Source organism: Sturnira hondurensis, unplaced genomic scaffold, assembly GCF_014824575.4.
Source record: "Sturnira hondurensis isolate 20B ecotype Veracruz unplaced genomic scaffold, ASM1482457v3 Scaffold0006413, whole genome shotgun sequence".
NCBI lineage: Eukaryota > Metazoa > Chordata > Mammalia > Chiroptera > Phyllostomidae > Sturnira > Sturnira hondurensis.
In genome coordinates, this window is record NW_028079044.1 from 58,293,499 (window position 1) to 58,311,563 (window position 18,065).

Here is an 18,065-nt window from a genome sequence, read left to right on the forward strand (position 1 = left end):
ACAATGGGGATGAGGCAGAGCCAGCTCCTGGGAGTTCCGGGCTGCCGACTCCAAATCTGCAGCAGGATTGCGGCAAGCTCAGCTCACTCCATGACCTTAAAAGCCACTTCCCCATCCCAGCCTGTGGGGGTGACACCTGGCTCTCCAAAGATCTGATGGCATATTCACAATAAGTCGACAGTCTCTGTATATAAAGGGAGAGCCCATTCTGAAGGCAGCAGCCACACCTTCTTCAACATCCCCACTCCGCCCCAAACATTAATTCTGAGATTATTTTTACCCCAGAAGGTTCTGAATACATTGTCCACAGAGGAAGGTACTAAGGTCTCCTCCTTTACTCCAGGGAAAATGAATTGTCAGAGTCTTTGTTTTGCTTTTTACCAGTCGCAGGTTATAGAGTCTGGGGCTTGATTCAAGCAGCCCGGATTGCGAGCTCCCATCGCGGTTCGCGGTCCCGCACAGGGCAGAAGGCGAGGTGGGCGCCTCGGGGCAGTGGGGAGTCTCCTGGCAACAAGGCCGAGCTCTCTCGCCCACGTCGACGGGAAGATCCACTGCTCTGCCCAGGTGTGCTCCCAAACCTGTGAAGCCCTGGCGGCGCTTTCCACAGGTCAATCCTGTCTCACGGTGACTTTTCCCTGAGACCCTCGTGCCCTGTCTCTGGGCCAGGGGTGGCGGGGCTGGGGGTGGGGGTGGGGCCGCCAGGAGAGGATGTCCGCGGACGCGAGAACTTCGCCTCTCCCTGCTGGGTCGTCTTCTTGTCCCGTCCCCTCTGCAGTGTCGCGGGGCTGACGACCCCTTCGGATCTCCCAGCACCCCTCCAGGTCCCGGCCGCGGCAGGGAGGGTCTTGCGGATATTTTCCGAGACCCGAGACCCGAAGGGCAGCGTCCCCTTTCCGCAGCCTTGGGGATGGCTCTTGGTCCGGGGTCAGGCGCCAGCGGGAGGCGGGGCGGCCCGATATGCAAATACCCGCAGGTGGGCGGGGCGGCCCGTCGCCGGGATAAAAACTCGGGGCGGGGCGCCTCGCTGAAGCCGCTGCTTCCCGGGAGCCGGCTCTGCGCTCCTGTCCCGCGCCCGCCCGCAGCCCGCCCGCGCGGCTCGCCGGCTCCCGGTAAGGACGCGCGAGATCCGGCACCCGAGGCGGCGGGGGGGGGGGGGGGGACGCGCGCACGCAGCGACCAGACTGGGGCCGCGCGAGCCGCCCGCGTCCTTTTAGTCCCCACGGGCGCTGTCCTGGTCCGCCCTTTCTCCGTGGGAACCGGTGCCACCGCTGCACCGTCCCTGTGGCCTGGCAGGTGCCATCTCCCCAGGTTGTGCTCCGGCCAGTTTGTCCCCAGGTAATAGGACAGGGAGGAACTGCTATCGGTGTGCGGGGCGCGGGTTAGGAGGCACTAAGCTGATCTTGGAGTAGAGTGAGATGAGTGTTGAAACGGAAAGCTTCTTGATGGGTCTCCGGTCATACCCTGTTTTTCCCCCGTAGCGGTCCGGAGACTATCTGGGGGAGGCCACCGGCAGGGAGTGACAGAACGAGAGGAGAAAGGGGTGGGTGTGCACACGTCCGAGTGAGCAGAGCTAGTGGGCTTGAAAGGCCACAGACGGTGGACAGAAACTACCTGCCGGCCCAGCAAGTTATCCGCTCGGCAGAGTGGACACTCACTCTCGTGGAAACGCGACTTTGGTAGTCCTTGTCCCGCACTTTTTTTTATTCTTTTAAAAAACGAGTCCTTCTGAGGTCTATTTTAAAGCTAGCACCCCTCTCTAGGTTGGGGGTTCTCCCAGGTGGCCTATTGTGAAAACTCCTCATCCCATTTCTGCTTCCAACGCATCCTGCATCCCAGAAGATGCAAAGTGGAAGGGAGAAAATACAACTGCAGAGGGTCCCGAGCCCTGCGTCCTGCGCCCCTGTTTTTGATGTCAGGTTTTCACCGCACTGGGGAGAGGGGAGGGAAAGAAGCCCCCTCCCTCCCCTGCTCCGGAAAACCTGTCGGAACCCCCTAGGGAAGGAGGACCTTTGGGAATCTCTGTGAAGACCTGAGGGCTTTTCAGGTGGAGGTAGGAACAGGGCAGCAGGAAAAGCCACAGATCCCAGAGAGGGTGACTTCCCAGGGAAGGCAGAGAAGTAGAGATATTTGACACTTCTCCCCTCCTGTTTCTTTTTCTTTTTTCAATATATTTTATTGGTTATGCTATTACAGTTGTCCCAATTTTCCCCCTTTCCCCCTACACCCAGTACCCCCATTTCCTCCCATAATCCCCCCCCATTCCCTTAGTTCATGTCCATGGGACATTCATAAATTCTCCTCCTTCTCTCTGTATGTGTGCCTGCCATTCTGGTCAGTAACTGGATAAAAGAAGACTGGAAGCATGTCGGAGTTTTGGTTAATTTCTGCCCCTGGCGATAAGGAAAATTTACAAGCACTGGAGAGGATGAACAGGGTAACCTCCAAGTCCAACCTATCTCATAACACCAAGTTCGCCATTCCTGACTTCAAGGTAAAAAAGGTCTTGGGGAGGAGGAAGGAGGTGATGAGTTTGGGTGGAGGTGGTGTCTTCTGGAAGCCAAGGAGAAAATAAGGGCAGCAAAGGGAGCAAAACTGAGAATCAGCCTGGGGGTGAGGATGGTCAGGGCGGAGTCAATGGTCCGGAGGGGACTTCATGCCACAGCCCAAATTTAGTCATGGAAACTATGGGCAGACTGAACTAGAAGAGAGAGTATGAGGAGCAGTGTCTTCAAAGAGTGGGAAGAGCATCCTACACTTGGCTTCTTATGAATTACTCTCAGATTCTTCCTGCTTCGTCTTCCACATCTACAGAGACCAATCATTCAGCTTAATGCTGCAGGCATGGAGAGCTTCAAGCTGTGACTGTGCTCTGGAACCAGGAACAGGACAGGAAATCCAGGACCCTTCTGGTTCTGTTGGAGAGGCGGGAAGGGGATTTAGGGATACCCGGGGAGATGGCAGGATTTGACCGTGTGTGAGTATCTGAGAACCAAGCTAGATTGAAACGAATAAGTCAGGGGAGAAAGATAGGCATAGTCCTCTCACTTCAGAGAGAGTGGACATTTTGCGATGCTTCCTAAGAGAATAGGTTTCCAAGGAGAAGCATCGTTGTGAGCGCTGGAGGGATGGCACTACCCGCACAGAAGTGGCTCTCCTAACACCCCGTCATACACACCTCTTTCGAACCTCAGCTTGTCCCTGGCCAAAAAAGCTGCACCACCAGCTGCCACAGCTGTTGGTGATGCCCCTACTCTTGCTAGTGTTTATCAGACAGTATGCTGGGGGTCAGGCACTTTCAACGGATCACCTTGAGTCTTTGCAAGACCCACGGTCTATATCAGCACGGCCTGAGAGTGGGCACTAGGGCTGTAGCAGAGCTGGTAAGCGGCAGCTCTGGGTTCCGAACCCTGTTCTTGCTGACTTTCAAACCTGCCACTGTTTGTCCAACGACAGATGCCATGACAGTGAGTGAATTCAGCACCCACTCATCACCTACCTTGTGCGAGGCAGCACACCAGCCTCGAGGGAACAAGGAGAAAAAAAGACAGGAGTCCTGCCCAAAGCTGCTGACAATGACATTTATTGAAAAGAAGCGACTTATTAGAGATATCCAGGCTTGCCCTAAGTTGGTTGGAGCATTGTCCCAAAGCCAAAGGGCTGCGGGCTCGATTCTTGGTTAGGACACAGACCTAGGTTGCATGTCTGATCGCTGGCCTGGGCGCAGGTGTGCGCAGGCCCCTGGTCCAGGTGCTTGTCCCCATTCTGGTGCGCAGAAGGGATGCTTCTCTCTCTCACCCATGTTTCTCTCTCTCCCTTGCTCCCTTCCTCTTTCTAAAAGCAATGAGAAAAAATGTCCTCGGTGAGGATTTAAAAAGAGAGAGAGAAATCCAAGCTTCATAATTTCCTAGTTACTTTTCAGGGCCTGAATCGGTGGTTGGTGACACGACAAAGTTTTTCCTTTTTTTAAAATTTAATTTTGTGTTTGTTTTCTCCCCATTACCATGTATCCCCTTGCACTCCCCTCCCCACACGATCACCAGGCTGTTGTCTGTGTCCCTGAGTCCTTTTTCCTCGATCCCTCCGTCCCCTGACCCCCACCCCCCCACCCCACCACCACCACCACATTTTTTTTTCTGATTCTGTGAATAGACCTTTAGACACAATTTTGGACTCTAATGATTTCCCCACACCAGAAAAGAAAAGGACTTCGACAAACGATGAAGTGGGAAAAAGCTGTCCCCTGCCCCAACGAGATCATTGTTAATAACCTCAGAAAAGGACAGGGAAAGGGACTTGGTTGGACCCTCGGAGAAGAAAGGATTTTAGAAATGATCGTGTCTCTGACTTGCTCTCTGGTGATCCCCTTCTCAGCTGTGGGGGTCAATCTGTGAGCAGCGGACCACAGCCATAACATGAAAACGAGCTGAGGGCCGGCCATGACCTCGTGGTCACTGTTTCCCACGGTGGACACATGACAATTTATCCTATTGGCAAAAAAAAAAAAGGACGTTTTTCATTCCCAGATCCACTGATTTCCTTTAAGAGCTGTTCCCAGTTTCCAGTTTGGCTACTGACCAAGACAACTCACTGAAGGTGGAAGTTACGAACCCCTGGCGCCGTGGAGCGCTGTGGAGAAAGGCGCACTCGCTCCTCTGCCACAACACCCAGTCTCTCCTTTCTTCCTATCTTTCTAGGTGGGGACCTTGGACTCCCTGGTTGGCCTCTCTGATGAGTTGGGGAAACTTGATACCTTTGCTGAAAGGTAAACTGTTGCTTATTTACTACACACAAGCAAGAGCTGGACCTTGTTTCCAGAGAACACAGTGCTCTGGCTTTGGCTGAGCCCATACTCGCCAAGACCCGGTCCTAGAAGTCACGAGGGGGGAGCCGGGGTGGGTCCGGTGAGGGTGCAGGGTCAACAGTGGCATGTGGGGCCCACCACATGGTTTTGTTGGCATGGGTTTGCTTCAGCATTTTTTAAGGGGGCTGTCTTCAAAATGAAGAGGACGGTGGGTAGGGGAAGGTGTAGAAACACTCAGAGAACTGGCACAGTTTGCCGCCTAAGGCTTTTTAAGTTTTGTGTTTGGGTTTGGGTTTGTAGTAACATATGCCTGTAGGAAAAAAATTCAACAGCACAAAAGGAAAGCTATCCAGTGAATATTGTTTTCCTCTGACCTGTTTTCCTCTTTCCTTTCCTCTTATTTCTCCTCCCTTTAAGGCAACGTTGTTCATGTTTTCTGGGAGAGCCTTCCAGAGACAGCCAGCACGTGTACAAGTAAATGCGAATGTATTGTTCAAAGTAGTTTCATGCAGTTGACAGCATGTACTCTGCACTTCGCTTTTTTTCACTTAATCACAAAAGTAGAGACAGGTCAGTCCATGACGCACGTTCTTTTTATTGGCTGCATGACCTCGAATAGCTGTTGCCTCCATTTATTTGAATTTCCCTGTCGATGGCCGTTTACACTTTGTAGTTTTTGCTTTACGAACAACTGCTCTTTTCCCTGCTTCTTTGTGCGCGTGCGCAAGTGAGATCATTGTGAAACGCTGCTCAGGGTTTGCCTGTGGAGTGTTACGGGTGGGTCCATCGCACCCTCCGAGAAGCTGTGGCTGTTCACTCTGCCCCCCAAAATGCAGGAGGATGTTTTAGAGTCTGATGATCATTTGTTGTCTGAAAAGAACTTACACAAAATAGGGAAAAAATCATTGGAAGTATTTATAGATCATAGAAAAGCACGAAAAAGGAGTTCCAAGTCACTCATAATTGCGCCACCCGGAGATCACCTGTGCTGTATTTGCAGTGTGTAAATCCACACTTTTGTACACATAATATTATTCCTGTACACACAGAGTAATCCATGCACCTCTATTAATAAAGGTGACACCAGGTGACACATATTTTGTAACTTTTCATATCTTATTCTTTCGATCTCTTCTTCCGTTAACTGTTCCACTGTAGTGCTATGTCATATGGACTTGCCATCGATTGTTGGGTGGCTTTTAAATAATAATGCCTTGTTTTGGTGAAATGAAATTCTGTTGTTTATCCGGCGACTTTTTATTTTTTTTGCTTCATTTTGTACACTTTCCTTTTTAAAACATTTTAAAATTATATTTATTTTTATTTATTTTTAGAGAGAGGGGAAGGGAGAGAAAAAGAGAGGGAGAGAAACATTGACGTGAGAGAGAAGCATTGATCTGTCACTTTTCCCACACTCCCTAACCAGGGACTGAACCTGCAACCCAGGCGGGTGCCCTGACCGGAACTGAACTGGTGGCCTTTCACTTTGCAGGGTGACACTCAACCACCTGAGCCACCCTGGGCAGGGCAGTAACGGATTTTGTAAAAATGCAGGTGGGATGGATGAGGAAAGGGTCATCAGGGGCCAGGCCCCACACCTCCTGAAATGACCCCGGCTTGACCGTCCCTACGGAGGGTTTCAGGGTTTCGGGGCCTGTGGGCATGCGCTGCTTTTTCTTGTTGGTTCAATGATGATAAGGCTGCTACTGCCTTTCCTAATGTACTTTTATGGAAGAGGTCGAGACTCCTTCGAGGCTTTCTGACCTTCAGAATCAGAGCCACGGGCCAGGAGTTTGGTTTCCTGTGTGCAGTTGTTGCTCAGGTACCCATTACCTAAGACTACAAAGAATCTGTGTTGCTAACGTTTTGTTCTACGTGGATGTTGGGCTGACCACAAAAAGGTAGTCTGCATCTCTGAGAAGTTTGCAGCTCTTCGTCTTTGAGTAAGAAGACTAACCTTTGGCTTTCTTGTCTGTACAATGGGATCATCGTGGCCACGACCGCGCTTTCAGGGGAGAATGAAGGGGGTAAAACCGGGTTAGATCAAGAATCACCAAATCCCAGGACATGCTCTGTGACAGCGTAACATCCAAGAAAAAGCAGCTGGGTCCCTAAATATCAGCTCCTTTTCTGAGTGGCTCTGCACGGGGGTCCAGGGGGGTCTGACAGATGTCAGGGGGAGTCAGCCCCTGCCCTAGGCTGGCGGTTGCCTGCCCTTTTCTTACCCTGACCAACCACAGCATTGGCTGAACTGAGCTGTTCCCCAGCCTGCTGCAGAAATGACCCCTACTCAGCAGTTTATCTTTCTAGACCTTTCCAGGTCTTTCTTGGCTACCAGTTTTCTTCTCGAGGGCAAGTCCTTTAACCCCTTCCTCACCAGAGGGTTTTTGAACTCTAACATTCTGTGATCCTGACTCACCATTGTGGCCACTTTCATTTTTTGTTGTCATTTTCAGTAAGTGTAACTGGTTTGTTCTGTATCTATTTGGCGTACAAGTTGCTTGTGATGGGGGTGGGTGGGTAACACCTGTTTCAGAAACAGTATAAATGAACATGTGCAAACTAGCAAAGTCGAGGCCATTGCTGTGAACAGAACGGACCCACATGAATTAAAGTTCTTTTTTTTTTAAAAAAAGGCTGCGTGTGGTAAAAATGAAGACCACTGTGTATTGTTTCCCTTGTAAGTATATATTCTCAAGAATCTTCCTACGGGGAGAAAGAAAGATGTCGTGCTCTGAGACTCCCACAGTTCTTATTTCCGGCATTTATCTAGACCAGAGAGCAGGGCTCCTTAGAGCTGATACTGGAGCCTGGGGTAGGATCGTGGGGTGTCCAGAGACTGGCTTCAGGTCTTTCAAATGCCCTACCTTGTTCTCTGAAAGGCACTCGGTTGTTATTAGATAAATAAATGCTCGCTGGCTGTGTAACCGGGGCAGCCTGAACCCGCCAGCTCTGCTTCTGGCCAGAAGCACAGAGAAGGGACACGAGTTTTCAGGGTGTATTGTTTCCATATCCTTTTATTATTTATTTACTCGGGGCAAGGCAGTGTTTTTCCATGTAGCTGGAAGGCAGGGTTTGCTTACTGGAGCCTCACATTTATTTTTGATTTATTCCCCAACGCGGCCTTTGTTAATTTACTTCGTATTTACACTGTAATTCACTAACATTTGAGAAACCAAACCATTTTATCTTTTAAAATGCTCTGCAGCCCCACCCCCACTGCACTGGGGTTTTTTCTTTTTTTTTTTCAGCATTTGAGCCCCACACAGTATCTTAGCTGTTTTCAATGAGCTGGTTGCAGTAATCCATTTCCCAGGAGCTTGGGCACTCAGACATACCTCATGCGCTTCTGTGGGAAACTGGTGATTGTCACATGAACTGGGATGCATTTCCCGGACTGCGGAGGAACTGTGGACTTTCTTTTGCCCACGTGCTTCCAAGCAGTTGACCGAGGCTTGGCTGATCAAAGAGGGTGGAGGTCTGCTTAGGGACGCAGATCCAGCGAGTCTGTCCTCTTAAGGGTGTCCTAGAGAGAAGCAAAGCATGATTGTTGAAAATTACTGAGACTTCTCTGGTACTGCAAAGTGAAGGTCACCTGCGTGACATTTCTCCGATGTATTCGACAGAGATCAATCGAATGCCTGCATGCACTGTGTGGTTTCTAGGTTCCTCGGAGCTGCTTGGCAGTCCTACTGTGTGTTCGCTCTTTCCTACACTCTCCAAGAGCGGTTTCAAGCCTTCCCCACGCCCCATTCACCCCCATGGTCATCTGTGCATCCTGCTCAGCTGCCCCAGGCTTTCCCGGTTCAGATCTTCTGACTTACTCTCTCCTGTCCCAACCCGAGTGCCCCTCCTGCATAGCACTCACCCGAGTGGAGTTTTACATTCTCTTGTGGGATTGTTTGCTTCCCAGCTGTCTTCCCAGGCACACTGCAAGTCCCACAGGCCAGTCTTTCTGCACAATCACGTCCCCAGAACATGGAATGTCACAGGCCCGCAGTGACCAGCAGAATGAACGATGGAGGGCAGATTCCTGGAGGGGCAATGCTACACAGGCCCCTAGAGACCTGCTCTAGCCCCTCATGCTCCGAGTGAGGGATGAAGACCCCAGAAAGAGCTCCGTGGGTGGGGGGCCTGGCGGGGGATAGACCTTTGATCTAGATTCACCAGTTTACCCGTTAGTGTCTATCTGTCTGTGTCCACCCTGCCCCTAACTGGTGTCCACCAGCCCCGCCAGGACTTGTCTCACTCATGACTCAGATGATTACCGTTGTCATTAAAAAAAAATAGTATTATAGTTACACATTAGAAATATCAAATGGTGTAAAGGTACCAAAAGAAAATAGTCCCACTTTAACCACAGTTCCTCTCCCTATAGGTAACCATTAGCAGGGGGCTGTGTGGTCCCTTTATTGGTAAAACAGAATGAAAAACACCCCCCGCCTCCACTCACATTCGTTAGCCAGTTCAAATGCTTACAAATCTCGAGGACCTTATTTTGAGATCTCTACCAAGCAGAAAACGATTTTTAAAAGATGTATCCTGAGCACCGAGGGCGGCAGCTGGCCCGTGGTTGGTGCAGAGATGCTGACGACGATTCCGGTGGCCTCACACGGAAAGTGCGGGGGGGTGGCGTCCGCACAGTCCTGAGCGTTGCCAGGAGCGGAGTTCGCCTTGCAGCGGACTCGTTGCTTTTTCTTCATCTTCTAGTAGAGCTTTTGTCTCTTGTTCAATAACGGTCCGCACGACATATTATTGATTTTTCCCTAAGTATCACTTTTTAGACATTGTGTTGCTATTATAAATGAGATATTTTCTCTAAATGCTCTTCATTTGTAGATAGGGGTTTTTAGGTACGAACTCCACGACTTGCCCCCTGATTGAATTTCCTTATTGTTTCTAGTGGTTTTCAGCGTTTCTTCTAAGGCTTTCTGGGCTTGATGATTTTGTCTGCAAATAGTAAGCTCTCCTATTTTCTCTTATTTTTTTCTCTTGCTTAATTGTATTGGCTAGTGTCCCAGAACAATGTCGGATTTGTCAGGGATGAGAGTGAACGTCTTAGTCTTGTTCCTGCCTCTCATTTGAATCATTCTGGTGTCTCACCATTGAATGTCATTTTGGCTCTTGTTTTAAAATGTGTATTATCACGCCGAGGAAGTATCTGTTTCTGTTTTACTAAGAGTTTGCCTTAGCGTGATATGAAAAAGTACAAAAAGAAAATAGGGATGAATCTTGCACATTTTTCAAATTCCTTTTGTGGGATGTAATAAATTGGTCTTAGGTTTTGTTTTTCCTATAATGTGGCATATTTATTAATTAATATAATTACTGAACCATCCTTGCATTCCAAGGTGAAGCCTTACTTGGAAGGTTGAACTTGCTAATGTTGAAACATTTTGCACCAGCGCGTGTGAATAACAATACTGCCATCGCGATGCCATCTCTATAGCCCGATAGTTCACGTTTGTCGAGGGCTCGCTCTGTGGCCTCCTGGGAATGTGCAGTGACTGCTGGCGCTGAGGTTAGAGGGCAGGGAACCTGGCTCTGGGGTCCCATTCTTACCCACAGTATTAAGATTGGTCCAGCGCTGCCCCGTGTGGCCCAGTTGATTGGACATCGTCCAGCAAAGCGAGAGGTTGCCGGTTTGATTCCCGGTCAGGGCACATGCCAGGGTTGCAGGTCAGGTCCCCAATCGGGGACCTGATACAAGAGGCAACCGACTGGTGTTTCTTTCTCACATCAATGTTTCTCTACCTCTCTTTTCTCCCTCCCTTACCTTCTCCCTAAAAATAAGAAGAATCTTTAATTAAAAAAATAAATAAATGAGCCAGAGGCTCTCAAACTGTGCCATCAGGACATTTGCTGAAACGTAGATTCCTGGGCTCTACCTCAGAATTCCTGGTTCAGCGGGCAGTCTCAGGCAGGGCCTGGGGATCTGCATTTCTGCGTGTTCCCGGGTGCTAGTCATTGCACCGTGACTGAGGACAGCCGCTGTAGAGGGTGACAGGGTGATCTGCTCGTGGAAGGTTTAAACTGTGTCATTGGGCATGTTGGGACCTGGTCTGTTTCTAGGAGTAGTTTCCAGTCACAAAATTGTCCAGTGTTGCCGGTCCCTTAGTTTCCTCTGTGGGGAGAGAGGCATATCAGTTTGGGTAAATTTAATTTTCCTGAACCTACTCCACTTTGTCAACTTCTCCAAATTATTTGCAAGGTCTCTCAATATGTATTTGGGTGAGTTTTGTGACGTGCCCACTAATGTATCTCTTTTGGAGGTGTTTCATTTTCTTGGATGAGGCTACACCGCGGTTCATCTATGTCAGCCTTGGTGTAGAGAAGCTGATCTTTTCTCAAGTTTTTAAAATCATTTTTTATTGATTGCTCTTCTTATTTCTGGCTTTGACATCTGCATGCATCCCAGTTTTTTCCCTCTTGCTTTGTTTGGGTTTGTTTCCTTGCTCCTCTCCATAAAACGGAATTGTATGCTTAGTTCCTGTATTTGTTTTGTTCTGTAAACCTCGAGGCAATGAATTTTCCTCTGAGTATTAGTGTATAACTTTTGACATGTGGAATTTTAGTGTTCTTTTTTTAAATTTCTGGAAGGGTTGGGGTTTTTTTTTTTTTTTTTGGTTTTGTGTTTCATTTCTAGTTCTATTGCTTTGTTGTTGGAGGATGAAGTCAGTGCTGGTTCTGCCTCGGGAGACTTCGGTTTTCTTTGTGACCCGACACGGTGCTGCTGTTTGTAAGCGACCGCGGTACCCGCTCTGGCGTCTTCTCCTGGCTCCGTGGGGGCCGTTGCTGTGCCCACTGGGCTGCGTGGTTCCCTTCTCTGCCGCCCCCTGGTTTTCACACGTGGCGCCCTTGGCCGCTACGGCTCGCTGCGTCAGGCTCCGTGACAGTTACACGGCCTGAGGGTTGTCCAGTGGTGTCCTCTCGTGCCTCTATTGCATTGTTTCCTGTCCTCCGTGCCACACCCCCCCGGGGCCGTCCCGTCCCTGTGTGGGAATGGCCACTTCTCCGTCGCACCTTGGGTGCCAGGACCGCACTGGGTGTTTTCTCTTTCTCCATTTGCTGTGACATCTTGGCCACAGCCCAGTGCACGGATGAACAGTCCCTCATTAGAGAGGAGAACACGCACAGTCACACTGTTAAGTCCCGCAGGTGGGCCGGGCCCCGTAGCCGACGTGTGTCACACCTTAACCCTGTCAACCTGCTTCTCTCCTTGGCACTTGGCAGCTGGCTTCTCCCCAGCCTGCCCTGCCTCCCCCCCCTTTCCCCAGGAGCTGCTGGGGTGTCTCTGCTTTGCCTTAGGTGGCTCCATACCTGACAGACCCCCTCCCCCACCGCCACCCCCCAACACACACATAACTCCCAGCAGCTCTTCCCAGACCAGAAGTCCAGCCAATGCGGAGGAAGGTATGTTGGCTGGCCACTCGGGTAAGGGCCGGCCTGGGGCAACATTGTGAAATTCGCAAACTAAATCCTTAGAGATTAAGTTTCATCTCAGGCACGTGCATCTTAGTTAGGCCTTGGCCGGCTCCTGGAACCCATGGCTCCTCCGGTCACCAGACCTCACCCTGTACGCTGTGGCACTTTGTGACGCCCTCCGTGGGTGGCAGCCACTCGGACTCTCCTTTCCAAGAGCTTAAGGGACAACTTGAAAGATTCTATTTGTATTTATTTATTTTTAGAGAGAAGGGAAGGGAGGGAGGAAGAAAAGGAGAGAAACATTGATTGGTTGCCTCTCGTACACGCCCCAACTAGGGACCTGGCCCACAATCCAGACACATGCCCTGACCAGGGATTGAACCGGTGACCTTTGTCTTATGGGGCGATGCTCAATCCATTGAGCCACCCAGGCCAGGGCAAGGGGCACCTTTAAACGGTGCTTTTTTTAGCATGGCTTCATGCCCGAAGTTGGTATTATTCTGAACAGGCAGCTCACGTGGATGCAGCCTCTTTTGACAAGGCCTCTCCACCTCGACACAGGCTCCCTGGGCTCACACACCTGGTGCTCACGCCAACAGCCTGGCCCTGCTCCCTGACCGTCCACTTGTGGCTCCAGTGAGGACCAAGCCCTGCGGGCTGCACCTCCCAAACATGTCCCACACCTGTCCACTTCTCAGTGCTCCGCCTTCATCCATGCCTGCTTCATGTATTTTTACACCAAACTGCTAACCCATCTTCTGATTTTCTCTTATCCACTCTCCACACAGCAGCTAAAGTGGTTTTTTTTTTAAAGGTATCACATGACTTTCTTACTTGTGACTCTCCTGTGGCTTCTCAATGCCCCCAGTGTGAAGGGTACGCGTTTGACCCTGGCTCCTGGATCCCTTAGCGTTCCAGTCCCAGGTTCTGCCCTCACAGCCATGGGCCTGCTCACTTCCCACCCCCAGGATTCACCTGGTCCTGGGCTGCGCATAACCCTAGTCTGAACCACCTCCATCCCACCCCACCCTGGCAGGGCGGGCTCCTTCTGTCATCTGGTCTCCGTTTAAACGTCACCTCCTCCAGAGGCCCTCTCCAGATTAGGCAGCCTGGTCCCTCTGGGACACCCTGTTTTGATTCTCTGCATTCCACGTGCCACCGTCTGGTATTTGCCTGGCTTGTCTTCATCTCTTATAGACTATAAGCCCCAAGAACACACAGGCTGTATCTCTGGGCCCAGCCCCTAGAACAGGGTCTGGCTCACTCAGGTGCTGAAGGACTATTTGCTGAAAACACGTCCATCCTGTCACAGTTCGGAGCCCCCACTCTTGGCACCTGTACCGTCTCCTGGTGCGCGGGGGCAGGGGCATGGGCACCCTTGCAGGGGCGCCGGTTGTGTATGTCCAGGGCAGGCTCCGGGGCTGCCTCTTCGGTGGGGGCAGGTGGGGTGGAGACCAGCCCACTTGCTGAGGCACTTGCTGCTCTTCGGTCGGCACTTCACACAGGTGCATTCCATTGAATCCTGATGCGCTTCTGAGAAGCTGACCCCAAGGCCAGGGATTCTAAATGTACATGAAAAAGCTTGCAGTAAAGCCTTTTTCCTTTCTGAACAGGGAATCTGTTCACACGCGTCGAAGTTCAGAACAATGCAAAAGGCTGCACAGGGAGAAGCCCCCCTTCCGCCCTCTCCCCATCCCACCCTCCTGGCCCCCGCTTAGTTCCTCGGGTGCATCTCCGGCGCTCCTTTATGCAGACACAGACAATTCCAGAATATGTTTCTGTACTTTCCCTTTTTGGACACAGAGTAGTAACCCACATGTGCTACTGAGCATCGCGCTTCTTTTTCATTTAGCAGCGTCTCCTGGGAGATTTCTCCCATCGGTATGTAGCCCGCTTTCCAGCAGCCTGGCATTCCCCATGGGGAAGCACCTGCTGGGCAGCCCCAGGGCTGGGCGCTGGCTGGTCCACTTTTATGGACCAGGAGCCTGTCACCGACCCTCATGCACCTGCATTGTCGCTTTGCACCTGTAAGTGTGCAGGTGTCACCGCAGGATGAATTCTCAGAACAAAGTTGCTGGGTCCTGGGGCCGTGCGCCTTTGTCATTTTGATGAGTGACACCGGATTTCTCTGGGCCGGCCACCCTGCTTTTCTGCCAGTGGTGAAGAGAGTGCTCCGTACCCTGTGATTTTTCTCATGAACTGTCTTGCCAACGTGGGGGATTTTATGAACCTCTGAGGTAGGAAATGCTGCCTCTGTGGAGTATCGGCTTTTTAAAAATGCCTTTATTCAAATACAGGTAACATGCAGTAAATGGCACATTTTAAGAGGTGCTTTTTGATTGTCGAGTTTTGACACGTAGGGTGGGGCAAGAGGAGGTTTACAGTTGTTCGTGTGGACACTATGACACAATGATCGATAACACAGAAATAAACTTCTCTGTACTCACAACTGCATACCTCCTTCTGCCCCACTATACACACACGATACTGTCACCACAGTCAAAATGGTCCACATGCCCGCTTCCCCCAAAAGGCCCCTGGGACCCCTTTGTCATCAGGCTCTTCCTGCACCTCAGCCACCACTGACTGGCTTTCTGTCACCAGAAGATCGTTGGCACTTTCAGAATTCTTCTGTGAATGGGGTGATGTGGTACACACGCTTCATTTTGGGTCTGTTTTTCCCTTGCTGTATCACTATTTGAGATTTATTCATGCTGCAGGGTCCTTTTCAGTGCTGCATAGTATTCCGTTTTATGTAAGCCACGGTTTGTTTATCCGTTCACCTGTCAGGCGATGTTTTGATGGTTTCTAGTTTGGGGTGATGGTAAATAAAGTTGTCATAAACACCCGTGTGCAACCTTTGTGCGGACATGTGATTTCCTCCCTCTGGGTTGACACTGACCCTCTGTTGAACCATTAGGGTCCTGGGCACCCAGAGTGTCCCTTCACACATTCCCTTTGATCTTGCAGCTGTCATATTGCTTCCTGGGCCTACAGGAGGGATGTGGCTTACAGGGGACAAGATTGGGATGCTCCAGAACACGGGGTCCCAGGGCCTGGCCCCCTTACCGGGGACAAAGGCTGCGTGGAGTACTATTTTGCCATCATAAGAAACACTGATCATTTTTTAAGGAAATGTCCATTCTTCAAGAAGTTCACGTTCTGGCAGAGGAGGTAGATGAGTAGAGATGGTTAACTGTGGTGACGTGTGCGTGATCAGGAGCCCTGGGCTGGGTCCCCTCTCTCGTCTTGGGGGCTCTCGTTCCGCCTGTACCTCTGGGCCGCCGGGTGTTCTGGGAGCCATTGCGTGTTTGCACGGTGTGCACGTTTTGTTCCACGGGACGGGCAGGGGAGGGAGGCAACGTGTCTGCCGGTGGTAACTGATGCAGCTGGGGGGGCGTTGTACTGGGAGCCCCTCGAGGACAGCAGCCATGGTCAGTTTGCTCACCCCGGTGTCCCCATCACGTTGCCTGGTGTGAAGCAGACACTGTGTGTGGGTGTGTTTAATTCTCACCTGAGGATATGTTTATTGACTTGAGAAAGAGAGAGAAACATTGATTGGTTGCACCCCGAATGGGGGTGGAATCCACAGCCTAGGTACGTGCCCTGACCAGAAATCGAACCCGCAACCTTTTGGTGTACAGGACTACGCTCCACCCACCTGCACCACCCAGCCGGGCCACACGATGTGTTTTTGTTGAGTGCGAGAAACAGCATGTATCGAGTGGGGTGTCATCCAGCACTGTTGTGTTTGTTACGGGTGAGTTGCCCCAGGAGGGGACCCATGGGCTCTTATAAAGGGTGAGTGGCATCCAGGGAGCTCGGGCGAGTCCAGATGGCCCCGGCACAGCGAGGGCGGGGTGAGGGGTGGAGAAAGAGGAAGCCGGGCTGGCTGGGGTGCTGCTTCTAAACTGTTCTAAGGAGTGAGAACCTCAGTGTTGGGACGCCTTGGGAAACCTCTGGCGTGGGTGAGACAGCACGGTGGCATGCGCACAGGTGTATTTTTAGACACCTGTCTGGCTGCCATGGGAGGACGCACGGGAGGAGGCCAGACTGGGAGAGGCAGGGGAGGCAGAGAGGATGCTTCGGAGGGAACCTGGAGAGCGAGGGCGGGTTCTGTCTGGGACAGTGCCCAGGGACTAGCTGGGCAGACTCGTGGCAACTGTAAACTAGGGTGCTGATGCAGGAGAGGGAGCAGAGCCAAGGGAAGGGACTTTGCAGAAGGTGTGACACCCAGCATAAAGGGCCAGTCTAGAGTCTCTGCCATTGTCCTCCAGGCTGGGTCTCCACCCTAAAGCCGAGAGAAAGGCTAAGACGTGTTTTTTCATTTGTGATACAATTCATCCACTGTAACAGTCACCCTTTGACGCGTGCGGTTCATTCCTCTCTAGTGTGTGTACAAGGCTGTGCGGCCCTCCCTGTCACCTATTGCAGAACCTTGTCACCGTCTACAATAGAAAAGAAAGCCTGCACACATTAGCAGTTGCCTCCCTCCCCTCCTCCAGCCCCCCCGCCTCCCTGNACCCCCCCCCCCCCCCCCGCCTCCCTGCCTTGCCATCGGCCACCCACTCTATGGGCTTGTCTGTTCTGGACATTTCACGTACGTGGACAGCCAGGAAACACACCCCCTGCAGCTTTGCCACAAAATGTGTTGATGGGGAACCAGATGGGGACTGGCCACATATGATGTCCCACAGCTGGAGTGGCAGGAGAGGCCCCAGGGGTGTCCCAGCCGTCCCTGCAGCTGGAGAAAATGTTTGCCTGAGCCGCCTGTTGCTTTCTCCTAAAACAAAACAAAGCTCTCTTAGGGTAAACAGACAAGGAATTTAAATGAGGATATGTCCTGTGGAAAAATAGTGCCTGGCCAAGATGGAGGTACAGGTAGAAACCCCTCGCTTCTTCACACAACCAAAAGGAGGATAACAGCCAACCTACAATCAATAAACAACCAGAAGTGCCAGAAAAATCAAACTGCATGGAGCTCCAACCACCAAGAAATTAAGGAAAACGTCAACCAGAACAACCAACCGGTAAGAACCTGCAGCGATGTGGCGGACTGCACGAGTGGGGCTGGCTGAAGGTGGAACTGAGCCTCAGAGCTGACGGTGGACTAGGGTGGGGTTGCCAAGGTGGGAGAAACTCCCTGTCTCACACGACAGTGCGCTGGAAAGTGCGCTAGAGCCCAGCAGGCGATCCACACTGTTCCCTCTCTGGCCCCTCCCCACAGGCAGCTCTGCAGCAGGGAGGGTTGCCTTGCCCTGGTGAGTACCTAAGGCCCCACCCCCTTACAACTTAACAGGTGTGCTGAACAAAGAAATAGGGCCCAAGTGAAAGAACAGAGCAAAACCTCAGAAAGAGAGCCAAGTAATGAGGAGATAGTCAACCTATTGGATGGAGAATTTAAAGCCCTGGTAATCAAAATGCTCACAGATCTGATTGAGCTTGGTCTGATTTTTCTACGAAAAATGAAGAAACAAATGAAGGATATCCAAAGTGAAATAAAGCAAAATATTCAGGGAACCAACAGTGACAGGAAGGAAACGAGGACTCAGAGCAACAATTTGGAGAAAAGGGAAAAATAAACATCCAACCAGAACAGAATGAAGAAACAAGAGTTCAAAAAAATGAAGAGAGACTTAGGAACCTCTGGGACAGCCTGAAACATTCCAACATCCGAATCATAGGGGTGTCAGAAGAAAAAGAACAATAGCAAGAAATTGAAAATTTATTTGAACAAATAATGAAGGAAAACTTCCCCAATCTGGTAAAGGAAATAGACTTCCAGGAAGTCCAGGGAGCTCAGAGAGTCCCAAAGAAGTTGGACCCAAAGAGGGACACA

General features: G+C 51.0%; 1 protein-coding gene across 4 annotated transcripts in view; it reads left to right on the plus strand.

The window, feature by feature from the left end:
- The first annotated feature begins 1,027 nt into the window (after window positions 1-1,027).
- Window positions 1,028-18,065, plus strand: part of ATP6V1C2 (ATPase H+ transporting V1 subunit C2) — a 38,193-nt gene continuing 21,155 nt past the window's right edge. For 2 of the 4 annotated variants that reach the window (XM_037048715.1, XM_037048719.1), the window contains exons 1-3: window positions 1,035-1,335; window positions 2,337-2,491; window positions 4,695-4,762. In XM_037048715.1, the coding sequence (XP_036904610.1) occupies window positions 2,363-2,491; window positions 4,695-4,762 (197 nt within the window). In that variant the 5' untranslated portion in view covers window positions 1,035-1,335; window positions 2,337-2,362. Of the gene's footprint in view, window positions 1,336-2,027; window positions 2,051-2,336; window positions 2,492-4,694; window positions 4,763-18,065 lie in introns of those variants that run through there. The other 2 variants (XM_037048717.1, XM_037048718.1) reach the window with 2 other exon arrangements.